This window comes from Polyodon spathula, chromosome 2 (genome assembly GCF_017654505.1).
Source record: "Polyodon spathula isolate WHYD16114869_AA chromosome 2, ASM1765450v1, whole genome shotgun sequence".
Classification (NCBI taxonomy): domain Eukaryota; kingdom Metazoa; phylum Chordata; class Actinopteri; order Acipenseriformes; family Polyodontidae; genus Polyodon; species Polyodon spathula.
In genome coordinates this window covers 77,168,555-77,196,314 of record NC_054535.1, presented here as the reverse complement: position 1 = coordinate 77,196,314, position 27,760 = coordinate 77,168,555, and the positions used below count along the sequence as shown (strand labels likewise).

At 37.0% G+C, this 27,760-nt stretch overlaps 2 protein-coding genes across 2 annotated transcripts; one reads left to right on the top strand and one right to left on the bottom strand.

Annotated features, from left to right (window-relative positions):
* The first annotated feature begins 1,266 nt into the window (after window positions 1-1,266).
* LOC121300906 (SET domain-containing protein 9-like) lies at window positions 1,267-10,061 on the top strand. Its single transcript, XM_041229887.1, has 6 exons — window positions 1,267-1,408; window positions 5,333-5,697; window positions 6,855-6,978; window positions 9,009-9,124; window positions 9,528-9,633; window positions 9,847-10,061. Exons 1-6 carry the CDS (start codon window positions 1,311-1,313, stop codon window positions 9,932-9,934), a joined length of 897 nt encoding a protein of 298 aa, XP_041085821.1. The 5' UTR covers window positions 1,267-1,310; the 3' UTR covers window positions 9,935-10,061.
* Window positions 10,062-10,992: 931 nt separating this feature from the next.
* On the bottom strand, window positions 10,993-21,177 carry LOC121300901 (mesoderm induction early response protein 3-like). The gene is made up of 13 exons (XM_041229875.1): window positions 21,136-21,177; window positions 20,378-20,402; window positions 19,930-20,075; window positions 18,911-19,045; window positions 18,537-18,657; window positions 17,682-17,758; window positions 17,319-17,391; window positions 17,062-17,210; window positions 16,727-16,808; window positions 16,006-16,100; window positions 15,617-15,744; window positions 14,947-15,092; window positions 10,993-14,714 (listed from the first exon to the last, which is right to left on the bottom strand). Exons 1-13 carry the CDS (start codon window positions 21,142-21,144, stop codon window positions 14,260-14,262), a joined length of 1,641 nt encoding a protein of 546 aa, XP_041085809.1. The 5' UTR covers window positions 21,145-21,177; the 3' UTR covers window positions 10,993-14,259.
* Between the last annotated feature and the right edge of the window lie 6,583 nt (window positions 21,178-27,760).

Sequence of the window (27,760 nt, the reverse complement as noted above, 5' to 3'; positions counted from 1 at the left end):
TATTATGTCTCTGAAGTCCTTTGCAGTTAGCTTTGCCATTTTTGTGGATTATGCACAAACATTATTTCAACAAATCAATAGGCATATGCAAATATATACTTTCTAGAAGCATGGGTTAGACATGTTTGCAACACATTGTTTCTAATGTAGATGTATGTTTGTGGCTTGTCGGCCTATCACTGGAAATTGTATTGAAATAGTCATAAGACAGGGGAATAATACAGATACAAACACGCTGTATTTTTGTGTCAGACCTGTGAGATGCAAATGACTGAAATGAAGGCAAAACAGCAGTACTTCTGAATTGACACTAGAGGGCATTGCGTTTTAATCGGGTAAACAACTTTTCAGGCGAGATAAAATGTTGGAACATTTTGGATTGTTCTCTTAAAAAGGTATTAGCTGAAACATTCAGTCTACTTGACTTAGTTTCTGTGAAATAAAAATTCAGCTAAACAGACTGTAACGCCACGGGTGCATTAGGGCAATGCATCAGGAATTTAGAATAAGCACTCATACAGTTTGATATACCTGAAGTAAATCCATAATATATACTTGTTGACAACTTTAATAAAGAGTGTGTGGGGATTGCTTTTAGGGTATGTGTGTGTAACACTTCACACATAACATAGATTATATCCCAGAACTATCTCATATATATGTGATAGAGCAGAGCAATAAACAAATAAACAAAAACAAAAAAAAACAAAACCAAAACAAAAAAATGTTGTTGATACCTGCTCATGGGATCAACTGACTAGGTATATAAAGTATACTCGGCAACAATGAGTTTCGTATCAAGTGTTCCCTGCAGCCATTCTTTTTAACTATAGATGGAATCTCATTGTGCCAAAGGAGTCTAATCACCCAAATAGTCACCCCATCGTTCATATCATAACATTTACTGTTCATTTATCCTTTAAAGTTTCCTTTTCACATATGGGCAATGGGGTGTTACATTAAATACAAAGTTACATGTAAAGCACCTACTTTCGATATATGATCTTATAACTTTGGTCTATATTTAATTTTAACTAATGAGTTATTAAAATAATGTTATTTTCAACAACAACAAATATATATATATATATATATATATATATATATATATATATATATATATATATATATATATATATATATATATATAATAAGAGGTATGATAATAAGCAATGATCGTGTGCAGTGTGATTCTGGATTATTTACTTAACGCAATATACTTCCCTGTCACTAGATGTCAGCAGTAAAAACAAATTACTAGTTTGTGCTGGAAATGTGAAGATGTCATTGTCAGCGTACAGTTTAAAGTTATGATTAAAACAACACTGCAAACATTGGCGAACAAGTGGAACTCTTATAAATACCGATTTGTGCCATGGATAGCTCTAAACCTGGGCAAGAATGAGAGGTAATGCAGATTGTTAGCCCTGTGATTCGGCGAGTTAAACAGGAAGCGTGTTTAGGGAGAAAGGTACAAGTGGCGATACAATATTGCAACCCGGAACCTCTAAGTGTTGCAGGCTGTGTTATCAAATACGTTGTGTACTCCTGAACTACACTGTGTCTTGGAGGGATCTAAATCAAAACATTTCTGACATGCAGGACTATGAAATGCTATGTTTTTTTTTTTATTTGTTTGTTTTGTTTTTTTGTTTTGTTTTGTTTTTTTAACCTACAGCGACACACATTGGTAACAGGAAAATTACTACTGTGTAGATCAATCCTGTATTTATTCAAGAGAAAACGGCAAGGCAATTTTATTGGGAAGTCTAATACGTTTGAAAAATCGTGGTAGATTATTAGATAAAAAGTCACGTATTAGACTTCCTATATATATATATATATATATATATATATATATATATATATATATATATATATATAATTATATGTTTGATATATATCAAAACATATTGTGTATGCATAAGCAGGCTTCCAAACATTCGTATTATTGTATTTAAGTATTCTTTTCAGTTCTCCGGGTAATGTCAATAGAATGATTATTGTTATATTTCTTTCAATCTTAGAAAAATCTTACCAAGATAATAATCTTGCAGTGCAACTTAAAAATTGATTTTCTATCAAATATACCAAACTGAATTTGAGTGTGTATACTTTATATCCATACTTTTTCATGTACAGAATGCTATTAGGGCTAGAAAGTCTATACCCCCTTGAACCTTTTTTACATTTTGTTGTGTCAGTGCCTCAGAGTTTCATGCATTTAAATGAGGATTTTTTTTTTTTTCCCACTTATCTACACACAATACTCCAAACTATTAAGGGGGAAACAAGTTTTTATTGAGAAAAAATTTATATATTAAAAATACAAAACTGAAGATCATAATTGGGTAAATCTCCACCCCCCTGAGTTAATCAACTTGGAGCACCTTTGGCAGCAATTACAGCTGTGAGTCTGTTGGGATAGGTCTCTACCAACTCTGCACACCTAGATTTGGCAATAATTGACCATTCTTCTTTACAAAACTGTTCAAGCTCTGTCAAGTTCCTTTGGGGAGCGTTGCTGGACAGTAATCTTCAAGTCATGCCACACATTTTTGATTGGATTTAAGCTAGGGCTCTGACTGGGCCTCTCAAGGACATTTACGTTTTTGCTCCTTAGCCACTCCAGTGTAGCTTTGGCTGTGTGCTTTGGGTTGTTGTCATGCTGAAAGGTGAACTTCTGTCCCAGTTTCTGCTTTCTTGCAGAGGACAGCAGGTTATCCTCAAGGACTTCTCTGTACTTTGCTCCATTCATTTTTTCTTCTATCCTGACAAGTGCCCCAGTCCCTACTGATTAGAAACTTCCCCATAACATGATGCTGCCACCACCATGCTTCACAGTAGGGATGGTGTTCTTTGAGTGATGCGCTGTGTTGGGTTTGTGCCAAACATAACGCTTTGCATTTAGGCCAAAAAGTTCCATTTTAGTTTTGTCAGACTACAAAACTTTTTGCCACATGGCTACAGAATCTCATGAGTGTTTTTTTGAGTGCTTCAAAACGGGATTCAAGGTGGGCTTTCTTGAGTAATGGCTTCCTTCATGCCACCCTACCATACAGGCCAGATTTGTGGAGTGCGTGGGATATGCACACTTTGACCAGTCTTGGCCATAAAAGCCTGTAGCTCTTGCAAAGTTACCATTGGCTTCTTGGTAGCCTCTCTAATCAGTCTCCTTGCTCGGTCATCCAGTTTGGAGGGACGGCCTGATCTAGACTGGGTCTTGGTAATGCCATACACCTTCCACTTCTTAATAATCGTCTTGACCGTGCTCCAAGGGATATTCAAGGCCTTTGATATTTTTTTATACCCATCCCCTGATCTGTGCCTTTCAACAACTTTGTCCCGGAGTTCTTTTAAAAGCGTCTTGGTGCTCATGGTTGAGTCTTTGCTTTGAAATGCACTGCCCAGCAGAGGGAACCAACAGGAACTGCTGAATTTATCCTAAAATCATGTGAATCAGTACAATTTAACAAGGGTGGAGGAAACTTAACTTGCTGTGTGATTTTGAAGATGATTGGTTACACCTGAGCTAATTTAGGATTGCTATTAGGAAAGCTGTTTCAGTTTTTATTTTTTATTAATTTTCTACAAATTTCTAGAGTATTTTTTTCACTTGGAAGTTGTGGGGTAGGACGTGTAGATAAATGAAAAAAAAAATATTTTAATGCATTTTAATTCCAGGCTATAAGGCAACAAAAGGTGAACATTTTGAAAGGGGGTGTAGACTTTCTGTAGGCATTGTTTATTGTAGCATGCACAGGGGAAATCAGCAGCAGGGCTGGTAGGCGATGTAATCACACACAGAGACATAAAACCGATATACACTCCTTGCAAAGGAGCCGGCTCTTTTTTACAGCATTATCGGCACCCGCCCTCCATCTGTGTGTGGATTGCCTCGCCCTGTGTGATGCGCCTGCCTGCGTTAACTGAGATCGCTACTGTAGAAATGCTGGTGTAGTATCAAATTCTGTTCCCCATGAAATATGGTTTTCCTTCTTTGTTTTTTTTTTTTTAATGTAAGAGTGACATTATGGGCAACGCAGTGTTTATAGGTACTGTGTTTTTTTATATACAGAACATGTATATATTACATTTCAACTTAAAAAAGCATTATTTTTTATGTTACAATGTTTTTTTGTTTTTTTTGCTGAATCAAAAGTTTATGGAGCTCTGCGCCTATCCGCAGATCCAAAGATTCAACACACAACAAACAGGGGGGACTGAATTTGATACTAACTACACAGGCTACAAAGATGCTTCAGTCAATTCCAACACACAAGGTGCTTCGTCCCAGGAAAAGAAAATTGAAAGAAAAAATACTTAGTGTGATGTTTCCACCACTGAAGAGCGAAGATGGCAACTCTCGCTTAATGAAAAACGTATATCACAAAGTGTCTCTCAATTATTTGTATTTTATTAAAAACAAGGTAAAAAATAAAAACTAAATAAAGCTGACTTGTTCGTTTTTAATTTTTTACCTTGTTCTTTCTTTATATATATATATATATATATATATATATATATAGGCCTATATATAGATAGCATATTATGTTAAGTAATCTTAGACTTGCTATGCGTGTACTCCCATATTTACCAGCTCTTCTGGTTCCTGGATTATTGACCTACATTCAGAATGGAAGGCTGGAAGCAGGGAAGCGCTTTCTGAAATATTGTATTGAAAGTCATTTTAGATAGTAAGGTGACTGAATTCGTAAACTAAAGCCTTGCACAGTCATCCGCGTAAGCACTTGTGCAGCAAGGTACAGTGGAGTGTCCGAACACTTGTGCAGCAAGGTACAATGGAGTGTCCGAACACTTGTATCTGATTCCGCTGAGCAAAAGGGAAATCCTTTTTTAAAAGTCAATATACCAAATATAAAAAGCCGTGTGCACCCCTGTGCTTCACTGAACACATCAAACACATATCCAACACTAAAAACCATGCATTCTTTTGCTAGAATACTTCAACCAGTCTTCAGTTTTATAAGGGTTAGTAATTCTATCGACTAAATTGTTTACCAGAAATGCAATAGCGCTGTCAAAGTTTGAAGTGAGAAAGCTAGATAGACCTACTAATTTGTCGCTGGCCACAAAAAATAAAAATAAAAGTAAAGCTTCCATTTTTTAAATATCTTTATAGCTATTTAGTAGAGGTTGTAGAGGTTTTTAATTTGAATCCTCTTTCTCATTCATATATATATATACACATACACACACTCTTGATGCAGCTAATTGACTGTCTTTTTTTTCTTTTCATTATTAGGCTTAGTGAATTCCTTTTTAGCAGTGTTTTTCCTATCAATGAAATGTGTTTTTGTTTCTATTACAGGACACTGCGCCACGTCAAGGAACGTTCTCAAGACAAACTTATTTCTGATGAAGTTGTTTCTGCATCCTTATTGAAACTCTTCAGGGCTCTATTTAAAAGTGATTTGTTCAGGCAGAAGGAGGTTCTAAGTTTTCTTCCAGCCTCTGTGCAATCTGCATACCAAGACACATTAACTACCTGTCAGGTCATAAACAGGGCTGATCATTGTAATGAAAGGGGAGCCTCCTGTTTTTCAAGTGAAGTCATGTTGGATACGTTGGAGTTTAGTATTCACAGAGCACCTAGTTCACTCTTGTCTGCAGGAAGAGGAGTCTTTGTTGCCAAGGGGACTGTGCCAAAAGGAGCTGTTGTGTCCATGTACCCGGGTAGTGTATCATTCTAAAGTGTTAAATTCCCAAACAGTCATTGTGTTGACCATCTGCAATGATGGACATATTTAGAAACGTATAATTACTTGCTTTACTGTTTTTTACCTTCCAAATAATTTCTCACTATTTCTTAACTCCAGCGAGATAACTTGCCCTGTATCAGTCTTATTCTTATACTGTGTAATGATCTCTCTAAATATAAAACCATTTTAAATAATGCAACATTGAGCTAAGGGTTGTGTTAGCAGGAAATGAGCTCTGGTGCACTTGATGAAAGTAAAAGTAAAAAAAAATAATAAAAGCAATGCACTTGGCTTATTTTCTCAAGAGAAGTATTTGTTATCTAACCTGAACATGGGCCTTTAAAGGTTTAGAGCAGTGGTACTCAACTCCAGCCCTCAAGATCTATTCCAGTCCTGGTCTTTATTCCAACCAGGTCCTATATTAGTTAATTGCCTCTTAGCAGCTTCAATTAACTACATTAGAACCTGCTTGGAGTAAAAACCTGGACTGGATCTCGAGGGCCAGAGTTGAGTACCACTGGTTTAGAGTACACGCAATTTCCTTGACCTTAATAAATTTGCAGTAAATTTGTTTTTTTTTACCTTAAAATGGTTTATCTGATGTTCGATTCCTGCAGTTTTGTTACCTTTGAAACCTATACCACTGTAGAGCCGCTGGTTCACAGCTATTCGAGTCGCCCAATGCTCTCCGTAATGGACAGTGGACCTATGTTTTGATTGTGCTTTAACAATAATACATGGCTTGTTTTATTTATGGTCATAAAATGATGCTATGTTAAGACTTCCTATAATTATACCTGCTTCATATTTACCCTTTACTATTAAATAACGTTAATTTTTGTGTAACACAGCTTAACAAAGGATAGAGAACTATCTAGACCAGTATCCTTTTCATAAATAAATAAATAAATAAACAATCTCCTCTCTTGAATCTTTGCTGAAGTCTCTAAAGTGATGAGAAACTGCACTGTACAATGAGAATGGGAACAGTGAAAATACAGCGGAAGCTAGTACAATTTAGATGAAAAAGAAAATATATTTCAACCAGAAACACGTTTTTGAAAAAGCTCAGAGATAATATGTCTCTTTTCATGAAGTGTGATGCATTCCTTCTTCCTGATGCTCTCACAGGTACAGTCTATCAAACACAAGAGCCCATTTTCTTCCAGTCCATCCGGAACCCTTTTGTTTTCCGGTGCATAGATGGCGTCCTCATTGACGGTAATGACAACGGAATTTCAAAGGTTGTTTTTAGGTAAGTGTGAAGACAAAGGAAAAACTGATGACAGATTACAGTACAGTAGAGAGATTGCTGATGGGGTAAAAAAAAAAAAAAGTTTGATTGTAGTTAGAATTTAAAATAATTACTGGCGTTGTTTATCATTTCAGATTCATAATGAACAGTCTGTAAACGGAGTTCCTTTGACCTACAATTGATAAACAGGAGCTTCTTCTTTACACTAACATCTTTGCGATATACGCTGTTCAAGGAGATACAATATTAAGTATTAGTTAAATCGTTCAGAAGAGCCTGGACATAAAGCTATATGTAATAGAATTTGGGATCTAAAAAAATAAAAAAATCACTAGTACTTGAGTTAGCTCTAACTTATATTCTCTCTCTCTCTCTCTCTCTCTCTCTCTCTCTCTCTCTCTCTCTCTCTCTCTCTCTCTCTCTCTCTCTCTCTCTCTCTCTCTCTCTCTCTCTCTCTCTCTCTCTCTCTCTCTCTCTCTCTCTCTTTCTTTCTCTCTCTCTCACTCTCTCTCTCTCTCTCTAGGGGAGGCCGGGGCTGGTTGTCATACGTTTTACTCTTTATTATTTTCCTCAATCTGGTGACATGCTGTGAGGTTCTGTTCCTCATTATATTGAAGAATAACCCTTCACGTACAAACTGACGTTTTTTTTATTTCAGCATAACTTTATTACAAATATGATGTTTAGATGGTTGAAAATGCGCCGGTCACCTGTGACAACCTGCCCCATACTGGGGTTGGTTGTCACAGCGTATGTTCTTGCTTTTACAGTAGACAATAATGCAACTTTTTTTTTTTAATAACATAAAGTTTCTACTGTGTACAATGACAGAAAAAGTTGTATTTTTACTTTATATGTGAACATAAAAAAATCCAGACCAATATATATTTAAAATGTTGACCAATGCTACAAAATAATACCACAGCCTCCACAGAACCAAAGGACAAACAGAAATAATTTAAATAAGCATTATATGGTGACATATCCCACATTTTGATGTAAAAAAAGTAGAAAGAAAAAATATAAGACTTCTTCCTATAGGATTTACATGTAACCAACCCCCAACCAGACTTTACATAATAATTTAATTCTCAGTACTACTGGGAGAAGAACCTACTGGTTTTGTTTTTACATCAAAAGATAGCCAGTATCTGGTTCTATTTAACATGGCCACCAGTTCAAATAAACTCCAATACTACTAAGAGTTATAACATAAATAACAAGATATGCATTTTTTATTTTGGGTATGAAAAAAAAGAAATATGTGCTAACCTTTGTGTTAGATGGAATTTACCTCAAATTACAAGATGGTTGACTTCCAGACAATAGAACACACATTCAGTGTTAGCATCACCTGCCTGCGTCATCTAGTTTCATAGCTATGAGCACCGTGACAACCAACCCGTGTGACAACCAACCCCGGCCTCCTCTATATGCAGTGCCTCTGTATGAGTGTATATATATTGAATTTGATACTAACTACACAGGCAACAAAGATGCCTCAATCAATTCCAGCACTCAAGGTGCTTCGTCCCAGGAAAAGAAAATTGAAAAAAAAAATACTTAATATGATGTTTCCACCACTGAAGAGCGAAGACGGCAGCTCTCGCTTAATGAAAAACTTATATCCCAAAGTGTCTCTCAATTATTCATATTTTATTAAGTTCAAGGTAAAAATAAAAACTAAATAAAGCTGACTCGTTTCGACATGTTATCTTCATCAGAGCATTTATTTTTAATTTTTTACCTTGTTCTTTTTTCTTTTATATATATCATCTGAGAGAGAAAGAAAGAAAAAAAGAAATAAAAGCCATGCAGTATTTTTTATAGTCTCTGGTTATAGTTCCCTGCCAGTTGTAAAGTTCTGTGTTGCTTGTTGAGGAATGCCTTTCAGCTTGACAGGTCACTGGGGTCGCGTCCGGTTTTTAAAGGAAACATCAACTGCATGAGCCCACTGAAAACATTGCTCAGCAGTATGATCATGGGTAATCCAGGTGTAGTGCTTGCTGTTTACTGTTAACACTTTTTAGGTCATGCAGTGGAAGGGACAGACTGGGTCCTTTTAAACTGAGTGACATCACTTGGCTCACCACCTCTCCAGAGAACCCATTGGCTGTGGGTCAATATGTAAACAACTGCTCAAACGGCAAGTTCTGCTTTTTGTATTTACACCCTGTCTGTCTGTGTCTGTTTAAATGTTAATTGGTTACACAAGTACTGAGCATCTTTTTCTAAATAGTTTAAGTTACATAAAAACAAAAAAAAGGAGCATCAAAAACAGAATGCCAGTAAGTTTACAGAAAGACCTCAGAGAACTGAGAGTCCTGTAAGTTTGAGACAGCCTGCTAAGTGAAACCAGGTACTAACTGTTATCTGTTTTTTGTTTAAAATGTTTTTTCAGAGCTGTCCTAGTGGTGGCTCTTAAGCGATAACTATTTTTGCTGCAAAATAGATCTCTTGATTTACAATTGGAATAATCTTCTAGCTGTTGCAGTGACGAATGCAGGGAATGGCGTAGGATAAAGTTTTCTCTTTCTCTTTTGTGTTAGAAAAATCTGCTAATGTTTGCTATCAGGAATTTGACGTGCCTGCAGAATTTCCAGTAGAACTTCGCCAGTACCTCCCCAATGTGAATTACAGGCATGACATACAAAGGTTTGGGTTATTAGGATGAAAACTGATTTAAAACTTGCATGTTCATTTTGGTTTTTCGTTAAATATCAGATTTGTATGTAGTGCAGTATTTTATTTGTACATTTTTTAGAAATGTATTTTTGAAGTTTGAGTTGTTAAACTACGGAGAGCTTGTGTATGTATTGTTTGGTTTTTATAGTGTAATGCCACCAGAACTGTTCTTTTCACTTACAGGCCTCTGAGATGTGTCATCCTTGTTGCACTAAGGGACATCCAGCAAGGGGAGGAGCTGTTTTCAAACTACTACACAATTGTACATTAAACTGCTCTCAGAAACACTGGGAGAGATAAACTGCCAACATCTGTGATAACCTTTTTGTACTGTAGTACATTTTATTGTACAACAGTGTTCCTAATAAAAGCAAAAGGAAGACACACAAAATACTAAAGGGGTGTCGATATTTTTAAATAAGTTTTAGTTTTTTTTTTTTTTTTTTTTTTTTTTTTTTTTTTTTAACATTACAAGACATCCACGTTTCATTATAATGTGTGTGTGTTAAGTGGATTCTGCGCCTGTCACTTCTACCACAGCTGCAGACCAGCAGTCACTGGCTTCTCGGAGCAGAGGCAGGGTATAGGGACCGGCCGATGTGTGCAGGAACATTAGGATGTTCAGCTTGGTACTCTGCCTGTAGAACTGCCAGTGGATGAAGCTGCTCAGCAACCTTGTATGAATTTTTACATACCCCCTTGTTCTCAATCTTATATTCATATAGGCCTAAGGATCATACCATTTTTTATTATATTGTAACCCCCCTCCCCTTTGTGCCCACATTTTCCACATACAAGTAATGCGTAAATTCAGAATGTGCATGTGCAAGTTAATTCTTTTCTATTGTTAATTTTGAAGCTCTCCTCACGATATTCAGTCGTTATTTTCCAAATTATTAGGCAGACATGGACATTTAAACCCCCCCCCCCCCAAAAAAAAAAAAAAAAAAAAATTACTATGAATTGAGTAATATGCATTGGTGTGGACAACTTTTTCCTAAATCAGAACAGCATAGCAATGCATTTCCTGATAAGTACGGCAAAAACGTGATGAAAACTGTCCATGTAAACGCCGTCATAGTCAATAGAGACCTCAGTGTCTGTACATACAAGAATCATCCACAACAAAAAACAATAAGATTTCCAGATTTTTATTTCTGGATATTTACACCAGGTATTAAAAGTACAACAGAAAATAATGCTCAACAAAACCAAAAAAAAATAAAAAAATTCAGTGTTTATGTACAAATATTAAAACAAAGTTTTCCCCTTGAACATTCCTGATACTAAATGCAATTTTGATTGTCTATAAATTCAGGCTTTTTAAAATTTTTATACCAGAACAGTGACTAATAATAATTCAACTCAGCAATACTGTTAATGCTTTTTTCTCCTCTTTGCTCTATTTATTAAAAGTAAAAGTAAAAAAAATATCTCAGAAAAGTACAAATCAATATTCCGCTAACAAAACAAACTATACTTACTATTTCTTTAAAATATCTCATTTTATTTTATATGTTTCAGGGGGAGGGCTTTCAAATATACATACTTCCCTACAAGTACATTTCCATTAGTTTACATTCTAATGATACCTAGGGCTGTTTCATATCAACTTTGGATAAAGCAAATATCACTTGGTTTTGCTGAAGCTCAGCATGGACAAGAGGAAAGAATTGAGTGACCCAATTGTACACACTTTAGTATTTTCCAACCAGTATCACAGTAATGTACATCCTTCAAGTAAGTTTAATATGAGGGAGAAATAAATATGTATGCAAATATGAAAAGGCTTGTTATGATGAAAAAAAGAAATGGGGGGGGGGGGGATATATTGCTATATCCACAGCACCAGGTACTCTTTTTACCAGTCATCCAATTGTCAAGAACTTTATACAAATACTTAAAAGCTTTCTAGGTAAGAAATTACCTGCTTTTTATATGTAAAGGGATATTATTTGTATTGTACAAAACATTAAAACAAACTGTTTGACAGGTAAGAAAGCTATTAACAAAGCACACAGTTTGATAGGTCTTAAAGTTAAGAATCAGACAATCGAGACCTGCACTTAAATCCTACATTAATCCATTTCAAAGCACTTGTTTCCTTTTAGTGTTCAAACTTCCATAGGACTCCTTATGTCTTTAACCTTTTTAAAAAGCTCACGATAAAATCACTTCATACGCAACATTAATCTTCAGATCCAGAAACAATATTGTGTGTTCCTATAACCACTTGCAAAATACAAACATATGATTCCACCCCACTTTTGTTTTGTGATGGAAATGTTCTGAACAGCAAATTTCTTTTCAGAAATGAGAATGATTTCACCTCAAACAATTTTTAGGTCTGTAGAGTTGATGTGGTTTATTATCTGCATTTACCACGGATATGAATCTCTGATGATTAATCCTCAAAATTGTTTACCAAATAGTACAATCTGTATCAAAAGAAGTTATTTTACAGGAACAAATATATAAACTTTAAAGCAACATTAAATAGCTAGGTACAAACGTAAAGCCTTTTTAGTGGTACACTTTGTGAATTTGCAGCTAGCATGCATGGACATGCTGCCCTTCACTGCTGCAGATGACAGAAAACAAAATTTCAAAACAAGTTTAATCTAAAAAGGTAAAGTCTATACATATTTACAAATTATTGCCTTATAACAAATTAAAATCTTTGTCAACACAAATTCACAAGTGGTCAAACAAGTTTGACTTTAAGACTACCCAACAATTAGTAATTCAGTAACCTTCAATTCTTTGCATCATGAGACTGCCATTTTAAGTAACCACATTTTTTGTGAATTGACATTCAAAATTCAGTTGCCCTGAAAAAATGTCCTACCATATTTTAGATCTCTTCAAATGCATAGATAAATCAAGTAAACACCAGTACTACATTAACAACTGGCAATGGGTTGATCTGGCAAGCTTTGAGCAAAGGCATTTGTCATGAGCATGTGAGATGACCAGCTAATAAACTCAAAATACATAATTAATGTGTACACCATATTCTCCATATGCAGCTAGATTCAGATGACAGAGTTTGAAAATAGGGATCCAACACATTGCAAAGACTTGCAAAAAACACTGCAACAAGGAGCTGACAATGTGGGAAATTACATAATACTGGCACAAGCCAAGACTACCCGTTAAGTGTTGTGTCCTTATGTGTTTACATCCTTTTGCACAATAAAACATTTGAACTATATTATATAGATTTTATTTACTATTCACCATGACAAGCCTACTAAAGATGTACATGCACTTAACTTACATAAATAGTACTCAAGTCAGTCAAAATAGATTCTTATACTTCTCAAAATTAAGAAAAGTTCAATGTGCCTATTTTAAATTCACTGTACAATTACTAGAAAAGCATTGAAACATACAAAGACTAAAGCAGCAATGAGTGATGAGTGCAGTTCATAATGTTATTTTTTAATAAATACCCACCCTTTATCCACTAAAGTCCGTTTTCAGTTTCAAGACTCAGATTGTCATGATTGAAATACAAGACATGATGAAAACGTATTATCACACGGTTGCTGAGTAAATGAACCCTATTTGTTGCCATGTGATACTGAAAACTATAGAACTATACAACTGAAATACAGATAATTCCCAACTCTAAACATTATGAACTGCAGTTTTTCACATCACTACTTTTAAAACAATGACACAAAAGTATGTTTAATATCAAAATTAAAAACAGTACTTTAACTATAGTATATGAACTTATTTTAGGATACACCAAGAAATGTGTAACTTTATATATCATAAATCACAAACTTTCATTGGCTTGGAAAAAATATTTTGTATAAAATAAAACTGAAATGTTAAATTTCTAGCCAATTTTACAAGGTTAAATACAGAGAGAGAGAGAGAGAGAGAGAGAGAGAGAGATCTGGCAGTGGAGTCCAACTTTCATCGTAGGGCAGTCACACCAATTTGCCTGCTCGAAAACTGATGCTTTCCCCGCTTTTCAGCTGCAGTCCCTGTGCCTGCTTCCACAAAATAATTCTTACGGTTTTGTAAACTGAAGTGCTCCCCTTCTGATATACAGAAGGCTCCATTTAAGAAAGTGTTTGCACTAATCTGTGCATATAATATAAAAGCTTGGACCCTTACAAAATGCTACATTAGCCAGGGTCTAGTCTTGGTACCTGTAAACACTGATATTCCAAAAGTACCCATTTCAAAACAAAAAATATTATGGCAGCCATTCCATGTGGCTCAAGAACCTTGTCATTGGTTTAGAGATGTGGTCATAAGTTCAGCTCAGAGAAGAACGAAGAAAAAAAAAAAAAAAAAAAAAAAAAGCCTGCAGAACTCACACTTACACCACAACATTAAGGTCCAAGCTTCTATGAACATCAACTTATGACACTTCCACATTTAGGACTGACAAATAAATGGCTATTTTAACTCTTGAGAAATCAAGATTTAGGTCTATATGATAAAAGACATCACTGATGTCGTAGTAAAAAAAAAAAAAAGAATTAAAACTTCCAGTGAATGAGTATATTTACACACTTGATGGTTTAAGCCATAAAGCTCAATGGTAATGAATCAATGTTTTTTCACTGTCAGTCACTCAGATTGGAGAGCTGCGTGTTGATGTAGTGTGTGCGAGTTCATGAATCCATTAGACTCGTTGGAGGACAAGCTACCAAAGTCCGCCACCGACACAGCCATCTTGGCACTTGTGATGTGATGTGTGTGGTTCTCAAAGTCCACACCAAGATTATTTACAGAAACGTCATTGATAAATGGTTCGGAAAGACCGATTTTTAATCTCTTTGCAGGCCTTTCGCAGTCCTCGCTGCACATACTGATCTGGTTCAAATCAGAGTGGTAGAATCCAGCATCTAATAAATTCAGACAGTCAGTATCGCCATTAGTAGTAAAGTTTAGGGGCTCTTCATTTACAACAGGCACATGGTTCAGTGGTGCTCTGTGCAAGCTGTCCAGTGGGGAGAAAGTATAGGATTCCAAACAGTTTACATCTGTCGAGTTGCAGACTGTGGCCACAGTATTGGTCAGTGCTAAAGAGGGAAAATAAATAAAAATGAATCTAATTAACATGTAGCACAATGCAAAGAATATATAACATTAAAAAACTGCTCAAATATTTAATTCACAACTTGGGGGGGGGGGGGGGGGGGGGGCATTTGGAATTGTTTACTTTGACTGTGAATACTGAAAAAATGTAAACAAAGTTTAAAAAAAAAAAAAAACGCAAAAGATTGCTTTAAAAATCGAAACACGTTTCCTCACCCGTCAAATCACTAGCAGTGATTGAGTTCAGTATACTGAGCTGTTGGTCAGGAATGGGCTCCATTCTGCCACTGCTTGAACATACTGAAGGGGAACCATCGACTCCTAACCCTTCAGCTTCATCAACAAGCCGATCCATTAAGTCCCTGTAAAGAAAAATGTCATGTTAACCACTTTAAAAATACTCAGACAAATGTAGACATTTCATGGTTTGTTCAATGTAGTTCAGTATCTTTTTATAAACAGTTTCACAGCTTTAAATGTAGTACCTTGCTGGAAGAGGTTCTGTCTATTCTTTATACAGAAAGAGCCAGAAGGACAGTAGCTCCTCAAACATGTTTATTATATTTTAAAAGTAAACCTAATCATCCTGTGCATGTTTCACCTGAATTTGACCCACACATCTAAGAAACAGCTAACAGCCTAAACCAGTTAACTTCATGGGGCTTTTTCTAGAAGACTGTTGTACTCTCATGCACAGCTTTCTCTATTTATTTTACGATGTAAACATTTGTCTACAGTGACCACACAGTGATTGTTTTTCCCAAAAGACTAGACACAGAAAGTAGTGCATATTTGTCAAAAAGTGAAGAAATGTAGGCACCATATTCATATTGTTCAGCAACACAAAACACAAAGACTACTGCTTAGTAAAATTTACATTACTTACGTCACACCAGGGTAGCTGCTGTATTTTTTCTTTCCAAATCTATTTTGCTGGACAAAGTAATCAAAACGCTCTGACTTTTTCCACACATAATAAAAGGCTACACATTCAGCAACAGTTCTTGTTGTAACCTTTAAAAAAAAATAAAAATAAATAAATTACAGTATGTTCAGGTTTAGAAAATCCAACTCAAAATGTTTTATATACTGCCACTAATGACTGCCCTGAACTGTAAACAGATGAGGCAACCGTCTAAAGCAAACCAACTCAGATGTAGTAATAGGTCTTGCAATACAAACGGACAAACACATTACAATGGAGTATTGACTTCATAAGAATACATTAATCTGTTTTATCTACAGTGCTTTATTTTAACTGTGTTTTGTTCATACCTTATGTTTTTGTACAAGGTAAAAATTCTTGTCGTACAGCTGAAGTGCGTGTTCAAAATTTCTGCATTCTTCTTCTGTCCATGGGAGCATTTCATCTATAAAAATAAATAAACATCTTAACGGCATATATGCTTCACTTAGGCGAGAAAACATTTGCGATGTCTTGCTTTCTTACTTTCAGATGCATACATCAGGAATTTATTTTCTTTTGCTCTGGTGATAAATGTAGGGTCGACTCGTCATGTTGTACTTTCTGTTTTGCTGGGAGCGGGAGTGTTGATGACATTGGTATGAACGTTCAGTTAACACTGAATTAGGAAAGCGAGTCAAACGTTAACTGCATAACTTTCTTTTAATTGGCCACGATTATCTCGCTGGCGCTACAATGAGGGAAACTACAATGCTTATATTTACGTTTGCTTGGCTTAGGAAGTTGGCAGGTGGCAGACAGCGGGGTGGCGATATAACGGGGGGAAAAATAGCACTGTTTTTATATTGGTGATATTTGTTCAGAGAGAATAGCTGGCGGTATGCAAGGGTGGCATTATAAAGGGGGCCGGTATAACGTGGGGCAACTGTTATACATATATATACACACTCAGTGGATGCAGGTCATGGTAATCTACCTTTTCATATTTCTGAGGGCTCTGATTTTGTATTTACACCAATGGCAGGGGATGAACATCAAAACATGCTTGTTTTTGACCCAATCTATCTTTACCTTTCAAAGACTTTCCATCCTTGCGGTACCTTTCAAGTGCTTCATGGATATTATAGTTACACTTCAATAGTTTGTACAGTGCCTAAAAATAACAAAAAAACACAATTTTATAATGATTTAACGCTGAACTTACAGGTTATGGAACACCAAAAATAGGAGGAAAGAGTACATTTAAAAGTGCAACAATACATTGTGATCTTTTTCAAAGTTCATTAGCACCTAAAAAGACGAATGCCAAACAGGCTACTGGAGCCAATGAAAAAAAGAGTACAGAATTTGTATTTATGCATCTTGATTTACATTTGTTCTGCTTCCAGACAGGTTACGGTACTCACTTGCTCATTGTCTCTAACTTGAGCTCCTTCTGCTGTTCCCTGTGTCTTTCCATCTACTACCCGCAGTGATGCCTCATGCAGGAAGTCTTTAACCTCACTCTCAGGCAGGACAGTTGGGCTCCAAAGGAGTTGATCATCGTCTTCATATACTACAGAGAAGAAACACAGGTAACAAATCAAATATGCAGATATTTGTATTATAGGGCATTTTTAACATGCATTTATAATACAGTAATAACTTGATATGGAGAACTTACCCTTTTCATCATCAGTATACTTGCACAGATGGGAAGGAATTTCTGCTTGGTACTGAGAGCCTACCATTATTTCCTTTGGTAAAAGAAAATTTAAATGAGAAAACAACAAAAAAAGTTCAGCTTTTAGCAGAATGTTAAATATAAGACCTATTTAAAAATATCCATTGCTATTCCAAATCAACACACTGTTGAAATCTGCTATATCATACAGACACCAAGTTATAATTATTGTAAAATTAAACTCTGCCAGGCTTGTTGACAGAAAGGAAAACATTACTATATTAAATTATTTTATTTAACATACTGATGTCCTTCTATTCTTTAAATCAAGACATTAACAGCACAACATTTTTAATCAGTTACCTTTCTTGAGTCTTCAGAGGGATTTACACCATCATCTTCCCCCTCTGACTCTCTATCACAATCATATATAGCGTTTGCTGAAAATCAAAAACCAACACAAAATATATAATGAAAATTTTGTTTATAAAACACAGCCTGTATAAATGTGCATAAACAAGCCACCACTACTCATAGATTACGGCTAATATTCGGTTTTAACTGATAAATTACCAATACGAAAAAAAAATAATGAAATCGGTGTATAGCCAACAAACACTGGAAATGATTACTTCCTGACTTGATTCATTAACAATAATTTAAACCCACCTCAGTTACTGAGTAGAAGCAAATTCCTACATTTCTATTGTAGACTCTGCTTGTTCGCAGGATTTAAGCTATATTACTGTTAGATAGAATAAAACAGAATTGCAAATTGTGGCGAAATGTAAAAAAATGCCTAGACACGCAAAAAACCCAGAAAAATGTGCCCGTGACCATTATTTCATTGTGGAAGACAGCAAAGGAAAGTTATTATACAGTGACCAAAAAAAAAAAAAAAAAAAAAAAAAGCATTTTGGAAAGTAACCGAAAACAATAATTTCATACAGTATATAAAAAGCAATTTACAGAACTCAAATAGTTAAAAATAAGCACCAAAAAATGTAATTAATAAAAAACAAAAAAGAGTAGCGCGAATTTTGATTCAACCTCCAAAGGTCTATTTTAATTATCAAAACACCAGTCTTAATTCCACTACCCTTTAACTGTATAACCATAGGTGATTTATTGGCCACCTAATCAATAAATACAACAACAAATGGTTGTCTTGAACAAAAACAAAGCATTTCCTTAACCTGCTATACACACAAAACTTACATCTTAGAGTCCGAGGAAAGAAATCTGTTGTCTCATGTGAAGTAACTGATGGGGTCAAATCATCAGCCGAGGACTGTGTTTCTTCATCATCACCAGATAAAAGGTCTTTAGCTATTTCCTCCTGTTCAATAAAGGTTTACACAAGAAGAATGACATTATAAAAGTGTTATGAAAGAAAATAAACTATATTTGTTTATGATGATCTATGTTTGACCCTTACTTTTTTTGTGCACATTTGCTAACCAAACTTACAGATTCAGTGTCACATGTTGAGAAAACATTCGTCTGCTACTTTACTGGATTTAGCTGTTTTGTGTATTTGCCCCAAAACTATCTGGAAAAAAATATTATGCCTTCAATTTCACTGAACTCACCTTGTCTAAAGTCATATCAGGTAACTCATCTGTCAGTTCCCCTGGAGAGCTACCCACATTTGAGCCTGCAACAGTACTGACAGACGCTTCATATCGATAAATGGCCAGCAGCTCCTCTATCGGCATGGTACCCTCCTGTTAATGTGTGGAGTATGGAAATTACATTAGTTAAGTTCTTGGAACTGTATTAAATACCAAAATAACTATATCAAATTGAACACTACAGTTTACAACCAAAGAACCAACAAAAAACACTGCACTCCAGGTTTGTGTGTTTTTTTTTATTTTTAATGCTTCAATATATGGCTAAGATTTTCAAGTATACAAAACTTTCCAATAATAACACATACATCTATCATACAAGTGGGGTGAAAAAATGTAAATCAATTTTAGACTTGGGTAATTACTAACTACTGGTTTTAAAAGCTATAGGCCAGGTGCATTAAAGGATTTACACCAAAACGCAATGTGGACCATTTTGTTAAAGGTATACACTTTTGCTAGTTTTACATAGCAAGTAAATAACAACTTTGACACACTTTTCATACTTATAATTAAAGTATAAGTTTTATACTAAGTTATGTTTTATTTGAACAAAAACTTGACAATTGTATCGTGGTATAAACATTTGGATAAATCTGGTCCGTTCAACTTTTTGCAACTATACACGACTGTTGCTCCCACCAATATAACCCTACCATATTTTGCGACATTAAGTCTTATTAGAAAAAATGTTCAACAAACTCAATAATGATTCTGTCAAGACATGTAGCTATTACTATGTGCAGCTCAATCAATGATTAAATACAAGTTATTTCTAAGCCATTATAGTCCCCCCCCCCCCCCAAACTGGTTAAAGAAAATAAAAACATAGATCAACATTTACAAACACTTTCCCCACAAAGCTTTTACAAGATACATGCAATAGTTTCTCAAAATTTAGCCTTTTAGTAACACTTCAAACAAATATATTAAGCATGGTTGACGGGTTTATTTTATTTATTTATTTACTGATGTACCTTTTGTAGATCTTCGATTTCTGCACTGAAGTTTCTCTCTCCCTCCATCAGTTCCTCTTCCTCAAGAGTTCGCTCATCATCATACTCATGCACTAACATTTCTGCTGTTGGATCAAAATCGTGATCCTCAGAGGACAACGAGCCGACTGTAAAGAATATTTTCAAAGACAAAAACATTTAAGAACCCTCAGTCGAAAATGCTTGCCATATACAGCATATCGTGTTCTATTCGAAATGCAAACTATTAATAGTACTCAAAGAAAACATCAAAATCGCGTCAATTTGACTTAAGTCAAGAGACCTATATATTTGTAATAAACACAGCAGTCCACAAAGAATTATAAATGTAGACATGAATTATAGTCGACATATTTGACAAGACACTAGTATCTTACCACATCTACGATTACATGTGAAAACATATACACAAGACCCATTCTGCGCTTACCTGGGCTTGAACTTCCAAAGGAAGCCTAAAAACAGAGGGGAAAGGGATATATCAGTTTAATTGCTAGCGTTAAAATTAAGGCACAGAGACAAATCCCATGTCTGATTGTCCGGAACCTAATAGTACCGATAATCAAAATCAAATCTAGCACCGCTAAGTGTACACATAACCAAAATAATTAAAAAAGCGACCCGATTTTACACCCCGTTACAAAAAAAATAAATAATGTATTTAGAAATACTTATTTTAAAGTATAAGACAAAGTTATCCACTCTTTATCAAAACCGACAAAATATAAAATCTCTACGACTAATTTTGACTGATTGTATCACTGAGCTCAGCAATTAACAGAATCAGGCAGAGCCAAAGCAAAACACAGCAATGTTTTCGATTACTCGGCCGATCCATTTCATATTTAGTTAAGCGTTTAACAACATTACATTAAACTACATCGCTGACTCTCAACTGCTATAACTAACATTTCAGATAAAACGGCACATTTTTCGCCAATAATTTCTACAAAACAATCTTAGTCTGTGTTCAGAAATAGGGACCCTAGGCCTACTCCCGTAGGATCCCGCTTAACAACCAACTCGATTTGTATTATTCCAGCCGCCCCACTAAGCCATCAAAACAAACATACTAAAACATTAACGCTCAATAAACACAGTCAATTAAACTCATCCGGAGGGTATAGTCTACAAAAACTAAAAATAATAATTTAAAATCTGATGCTTATTCTATATTTTCCTCCTTACCTCCGCCATATTGGTACCTTTGGCTAATAAAGTGCTTCAGCGCTAGGTACCCGGATGGAAACAACGAGCCAATCAGAGTCCCCATCTACATTCTCCTGATAAACGGGGATGTAATTTTACTGTATCTAGTAACTTCCATATTATTTTACACTGGAAAGTTGTGCAAAAATTCACACTTTTATTATCCTCAGATACCCTTTAATAAACTTTCATGATTAAAGTATTGTTTAATGTACTGTATACCAAGTGTATTTATTATATAGTTGACAATTATTCAGTAACATAATTTTTATGTTTTTGAACAAGAGTTACATTTTTTTTAATTTGTGGTAAAAAGAGAGAAAAAAAAACAGGTAAACGGTGACAGCTTAATTTTTTCATCAAATGAGCACCCACCCCTGTAATTAGTTATATTTGCCATTTTTGCTGAATAACAACAGACATTTATTAACTTGTGGCTTTTTTTTTTTTTTTTTTTGATGATTAACTTATGTATTTGTTAGTTTTTGAATGGCCGATATATTTATGTAGCATAAGTGTGTACAATCTTTGTTATTTTGATGTAAAATCAGTTTTGTTTTTAGTAAAATAATAAAAAGGCACAACTCTCAAGCCTCACTGAGTGTCTCAAGGTGTATTACACATCTGTAAAGGCAACTGAAGTATATATGGTTAAAGCAAACACATGTTTTTTTTCCCATCAGAAAGCTACATTAAGGATAGAATGATTTTTAATAGCAAAAAATTCAAAAACACAGCCTCTAAAATTAGTGTTTCAAAAAGATAGTATGCATGGAGGGTGGGGAGGACTTAATTTGTGTGTATTGTTTACAGACAGTATGTTAATTTAGAATGTAGCCTTCTGTGCATCATACATGTTAGGCTTAAAGGATAGTCAATTACTCTTAATTTATAACAAGGACAAATGCAAGTAGGTACAGAATCAGTCTAATACAGGAGGCTGTGTGGTCCAATGGTTAAAGAAACAGATGTATAACCATGAGGTCCCTGGTTCAAGTTTATTTCAACAGTTTGCCTTATTTGGTGTGATTCAGAAAGTAAAGAGCTTTGAGAATCTTGCCCATGTGTAAACATTTTTCAGATTGTGAGAGTTATATCTGTTCAGGCTGTCAAATGTGTGCATCTACCCACTAATCAAACCATATGCTTTATCCAAAACAGTTTCACTATTACACTAAAAGAAATCTAGTTGGATATGGTAATTGTTGCACACAAATTGCACTAACTAGTGATTCACAAATCAGGTCAAAAATCTTTTGTGACTCTCATCAACATAAAATATCCTTTGACTTATTAATATACGTGTTAAAATGTGGCAGAATGAACACTGCTGAAGTAGCAAGTATCTGTGAGATGTTTTGTTCATTAAGTCACAGACCAATCTAAGAGGATGTCTCTTGCAGTGTAAGTTTGTATTAGCTTCAATAGATACTTTCCATTAACAGCGACAGGGTACACCATGATGATGGTAAATATTGTGAATTGAGATATCAATTTGTTCTACAATGCAGTATGATGCAAACTGCTTATGTACTCCTGATTTACAAATATTCTGATATAATAAAAAGTAGCTTCAAATTACATTTTTTATTTTACTGCCACTATCTTTTAATGCTTGCTATCATTCTGAGTAGTTCTTTTTGCAATGACTCAAACATGGTGTTTTTGAATTTATGATCAGTCTGTGTAAAGCTTCTTTGATTTTGGTTTTAGGAAGTTATTTTCTCTTGTAGTTGTCTTTGTACTGGTACCTCCCAGTACCATCTATAACACTGCCCTGTATTGCCACCAGCAGCAAAATGAAACTCGAGTCAAAGTGGTACAGCACTTATTTCGAAAAAGACACTTTGTTTGGATGTTTGTAGTCTAAGTTTTTGTGGCAGAAAAACTAGACCTGATGACCAACTCCTAAACTCATGTGAAAACACCCACTCAGAATGAATGCAAATAAATTAAGTAAACAATAAAACAAAAATTAACCCTAGAGCACCTGATGGATGTTTTCCATAATGGTATGTCAGAGATGAATGTATTGTAACGGAGGGGTAGCAGCACTGTTCAGGGCAGGGCAACGCAGTCAGAGGCAGCAGCTGCAGCAGGAGCAGGGGGACGTGGCCCCTGGACTGTGGATTGAGTGTGTTAGTTCCCATTGGTTGTGTTATATCTTAATCTGTATTAGTGTGTTTTCTGTGCCTAATTTACATAAATGTATTCCTTTGTTTATTATTTCATGCCTGATTGTCCCAAACCAGGTCGGCCTGATCTGTATATAGGAGAGTGGTGGCCTGGCTCGGTTTGTAGTGTGTCGTTGATTCCTGACCTGTTTGTATTGTGAATAAAAGTTGTTTATTTTACATGCTGACTCCTCATTATTTCTTCAGCTGCCGTAATCCGCTACAATATTGTAACACCAAATATTTTATTAATGTGGCACACCATGTGAAAGTGCACCTCTCTAGATACAGAGCCTGTATGAGATTACCAGCACTCCTACCTGATTTTACCTGACACTTATGAGTCTGCCATTCAAGGCACTTCACCTAGCTTTAGGTCTTCAACTTGCCTTTACAGCATGACAATAAATTCTTCTAGATAACAACATTGCTTAATATACGTTATGTGACGTTGAATAAAAATGCACAGCTTTTGTGAAGTTATTAAAATCTTTAAAAGAAGCTGATCAAGTTAACCCTAGCCAATACTTTAAGCTCAGCACAAAGACCAGGACCAGAGGACACAGTTTGAAATGAACAATCTGGGGTATGGAATCGGACCAACTGTATCTCACACTTACAAATTTAGTTGTCAGTCTGTCTGATTTCTGTTTGTATGCCACACTTAAACCTTGAGATCCCCTTGTGTAATTGTAAAGAAACTTGCTAAGAACCTTCTTTAGCACAAACGTAAGTGTACCATACTCTGGGAGTGTATGGCGTTTGGGTGTATGGTGTATGTTGTCTGTTTGCCTGTCTGTCTAACCGTCTGTAAGTCATATTTACAGTTTTACAATTGTATTGATTATTCAATTGAAAATGGCATTTTCTAGAACTTATTAAAAGTATCGGAATCAGAGTCAAAATGCAGCTTAATAAGATGTAAGAAAATAGCAGGTAATAAAAATGGACTTTAAAAACTTGGTTAGAACCCCCTTAGAAAGGTCTGCAGTAACTTGTGTGTTATTTTTTTGAATGTTGCCCATTGCACTCTTAAACAATATTTTTCAGTAGAAAACCTATTTTATAAGAAACTGTGACATTAAGATTTTTTATCTGCACAATACAGGGTCATTACATATATTGTGTGGAGGCACGGCTCTGGATAAATTGGAAAAACAGAGAAAAAAGAAAAGTCTGGAAAACTAACAAGATTACATGGAACTTCTGAGGAATTAGTTAATTTTAATGAGGGTTTTCAAAATGTAATACTATATTAAAAGAAGAGTCGTCTTGCTTGAGTTATTAGATTTTCACTATGTTAGGTGTTAAATTTGTAATTGGAAAGAACAACCAGCAAATGCAAATGTCACCACCGTCTAGCCCCTTAAACATCCTCTGGAAAACCCCAGAAAACAGCTGATTACAGGAAACATATGGAACAAACATTTTACAGTCTCGCTTATTTCCTGCAAATTCCAGAGCTTTGAATCAATTTACACAAACAATCACATGAAGCCACCTTTTACTAATCAAAGTGTAACTGTTAAATTGCAACAGTAAGGACAAACTTGTGGAGAAAATATCACTCTCCATATGAATCATGTTTATAATTTTTTTTTCATAGCAAGTCTTAACAAACTCACTTTCAAATTCCCAAATATTATAATATACATAAAGATGCAAAAGTTTTAATGATGAAAAAAAACCTTTACTACAACCCTGTACCTTTTGTGTTTAATAAACATGCCCATGCGTGCTAAAACTGCAGCTTTCTGTCTCTGGGTCTAATTCCTGCCGGTAGACAGTCTGGGCTGTGGTGCTACCCTGACACATGTGGTGTCGAAAGAGAGATAGTGTCCCTTGTGACCCAGAGCAGGACTGCAGTTTAAAAAAAATAAAAAAGGGAGGTGCTGCCTGCCCAAGTACCAGAGTGGGAGGAGCCACTGCCGTCTCCAGTGCCAAAAGGGGAGGAGTCTCTGATATCGCCAGTGTCTTCAGAGCCAGAACGGGAGGAGCTTCTCTATATCTAGAGTCAGCAGGTCAACCACCGGGCCAGCCTCAGCAGCCACTACATCTGCTGCTGAGGGGAAGACGGCAAAAGTCCAGAGGGCTCAGCGTCCACGCTGCTGCCACAGCCACTTCTGGAATGCCCCGCGCCACTTCCAGCGTTGCTGCCAACTTCGCCAGTGCCAGTGTCACCACTGCTGGAGTGCCCTGCGCCGCGGGCAGCATTGCCACTGCCAGCGTTGCCACTGCCAGAGTTCCTGCGCTGCTGCCAGCATTGCCACTTCTGGAGTGCCCAGCGTTGCTACCAACAGAGGGTGCACAGGGCAAAAGTCACTTGGGATTAGAGATTAGAAAAGAGGTTAATGGGTACCCCCTCACAGAAGCCCAGGGGTTACAATAGGGGTTATTTGTATTTTTTTTGTATACAACTGTATGTTGTCCTGAGCAAGGGTGTCTGCAGAGATATAAATAATAACAACAACAACAACAATAATAACAATAGTCGACTCCTGCACGGCAGTACAGCAGGCTAACAGGACATGGGGCAGTTGTACATCCCAGTCTTTCTGGTGGCTAGTGATGACAATAGCCAGCTGGACGGAGAGAGTATAGTTAACCTGCTCCACCAGCCCGTCGCTCTGGGGGTGCAGCAGAGTGGTGCAGGTCTTATGTATCCCCAGGCGACGGCAAAGACCCGGGACTCAAAGTTGCACCTTTGGTCCAAGTGCAGCTCCTATGGTACTTCAAACCAGAAGAAAAAGCCTTCCAGCAGTACTTCCGCCACTATCTCCGATTCTTGATCTAACCATGCATGTGCTCATTTATTAAACATAAAAATGAACAGGAACAAACAAAACATGGTACGAGGGCCAAAATAAAAGGTTTAAACAAAAGAACAACACACTTAGGCTGGACATTAGCCTTCACTACCACGAAGCAAAACTATACAAAACTCACAGCACAAACACTCCTCCAACAAACAAAGATAATGGCCACACCTGTAATTGCTACTTACAGCAGCCACATCCCTCCCCCCTTGTGCAACGCACACATGGTTGCATTTGGCCACCTTGCTCCTTAAAAGACTAACTTCCATCCCCCTTGTCCGTTTTTTCCCTCTGGATTCTTGTGTGTGGGTTTGTCGGGGTTGTGGTGGAGGTGGTCCCCACACATCCTATTTCGTCTGGGGGGGGGTTCCTGGGCCTTGAAAAAGGGGTGCCTCTAACCCCTATTATAACCCCTTGGCTTGTGAGGGGGTGGCCATTTACCCCCTTTTACCCCCAAATCCCAAATGACTATTGCCCTGTCGAGTCTCCCTTACAGATAGGGCAATGTTGCGCCCTCTGGCGGTGGCAACGCTGGGCACTGCGGCAGTGGCAATGCTGGCAGCATCTCAGGAACTCTGGAAGTGATAATCCTGGCAGTGATATTGGCAGCAACGCTGCACACTTTGGACGGGGACGTGTGGGTGGCTTTCGTCATGCTCCCCTCAGCAGACGGTGTACCGGCTGCTGAGGTTGGCCTGGCGGTTGCCCTGCTGACTCTAGAGCCGGGGGAAGCTCCTCACCTTTCAGCTCTGAAGGCACTGGAGATGGCAGAGACTCCTCCCCTTTTGGATCTTGGGTAGACACCGACTCCTCCTCCTTTGGCTCCTTTGGCTCCTTTGGCAGTGGCTCCTCCCTCTCTGGCACTTGGGCAGGCAGCACCTCTCTCTCTGTCACTGGAGATGGCACCAGCTCCTTTCCTCACCTCCAGGAACAACCTCCCCTCCCCTTCTTTCGTTTTGGGGCAGGCAGTTGTCTCCTCCAGCCTTTGGGCAGGCAGTTCCTCCTCTTCCTCTTGGAGGGGGCAGCATACCACTTTGTGCCCGAACTCTCCGCACACAAGACGCCAACCTTAATATGCTGCACACCTGCTTGGCCGGGAGAACAGAAGCCCGGCTGAGTTACTGTTTGGAAGGCCACTGGATGCTGCAGAGGATACCCGAAGGGCCTAAGTACGAAAGATTGCTTTCAAGATTGCCTGGACACTGTGCATTTCTTTGCCCACGGCCAGTTGCAGTCTACAAGCGGCCACCAAAAGTGGTACTATGACTTTCGGGTGAGGGGATGGTACTTGTTGGCTGGGGAGTTTGTGTAAATGTAGATGCTGCCCCAAGCTGGACAGTGCTTAGGTGGACCTTGCCGTGTCCTGGAACGACTTGGGGAGGTGACCTGTCGGGTGCAGTTGCCACCCAGGGATCGGAAGGTGATGATCCATCGGGACTGGCTTGCCCCATACTGGGAGGGGTGCGTTCTGCTGACCCTTTTTTGTCGGCCACAATGCAACAGACATCCACCTCGCTGCCTCTAGGACTTTGTTTGTCTCCTCAGCGATGAGAAGAACTAAGGGGAGGGGGGTATGTAGTGGAGGGTGCATGGCGGACCGGCTTTGTCTGTGGC

Coding starts and splice junctions, on each gene's coding strand:
- LOC121300906 (XM_041229887.1), top strand. CDS start 1,311: ATGATTAAAACAACACTGCAAACATTGGCGAACAAGTGGAACTCTTAT. Junction 1,409..5,332: donor AACCTGGGCAAGAATGAGAG/GTAATGCAGATT, acceptor TTTCTATTACAG/GACACTGCGCCACGTCAAGG. Junction 9,125..9,527: donor TGTAAACAACTGCTCAAACG/GCAAGTTCTGCT, acceptor CTTTTGTGTTAG/AAAAATCTGCTAATGTTTGC.
- LOC121300901 (XM_041229875.1), bottom strand. Junction 17,392..17,681: donor CCTCTGAAGACTCAAGAAAG/GTAACTGATTAA, acceptor CTTTTACCAAAG/GAAATAATGGTAGGCTCTCA. Junction 14,715..14,946: donor CACTGCTAGTGATTTGACGG/GTGAGGAAACGT, acceptor TTCCCTCTTTAG/CACTGACCAATACTGTGGCC.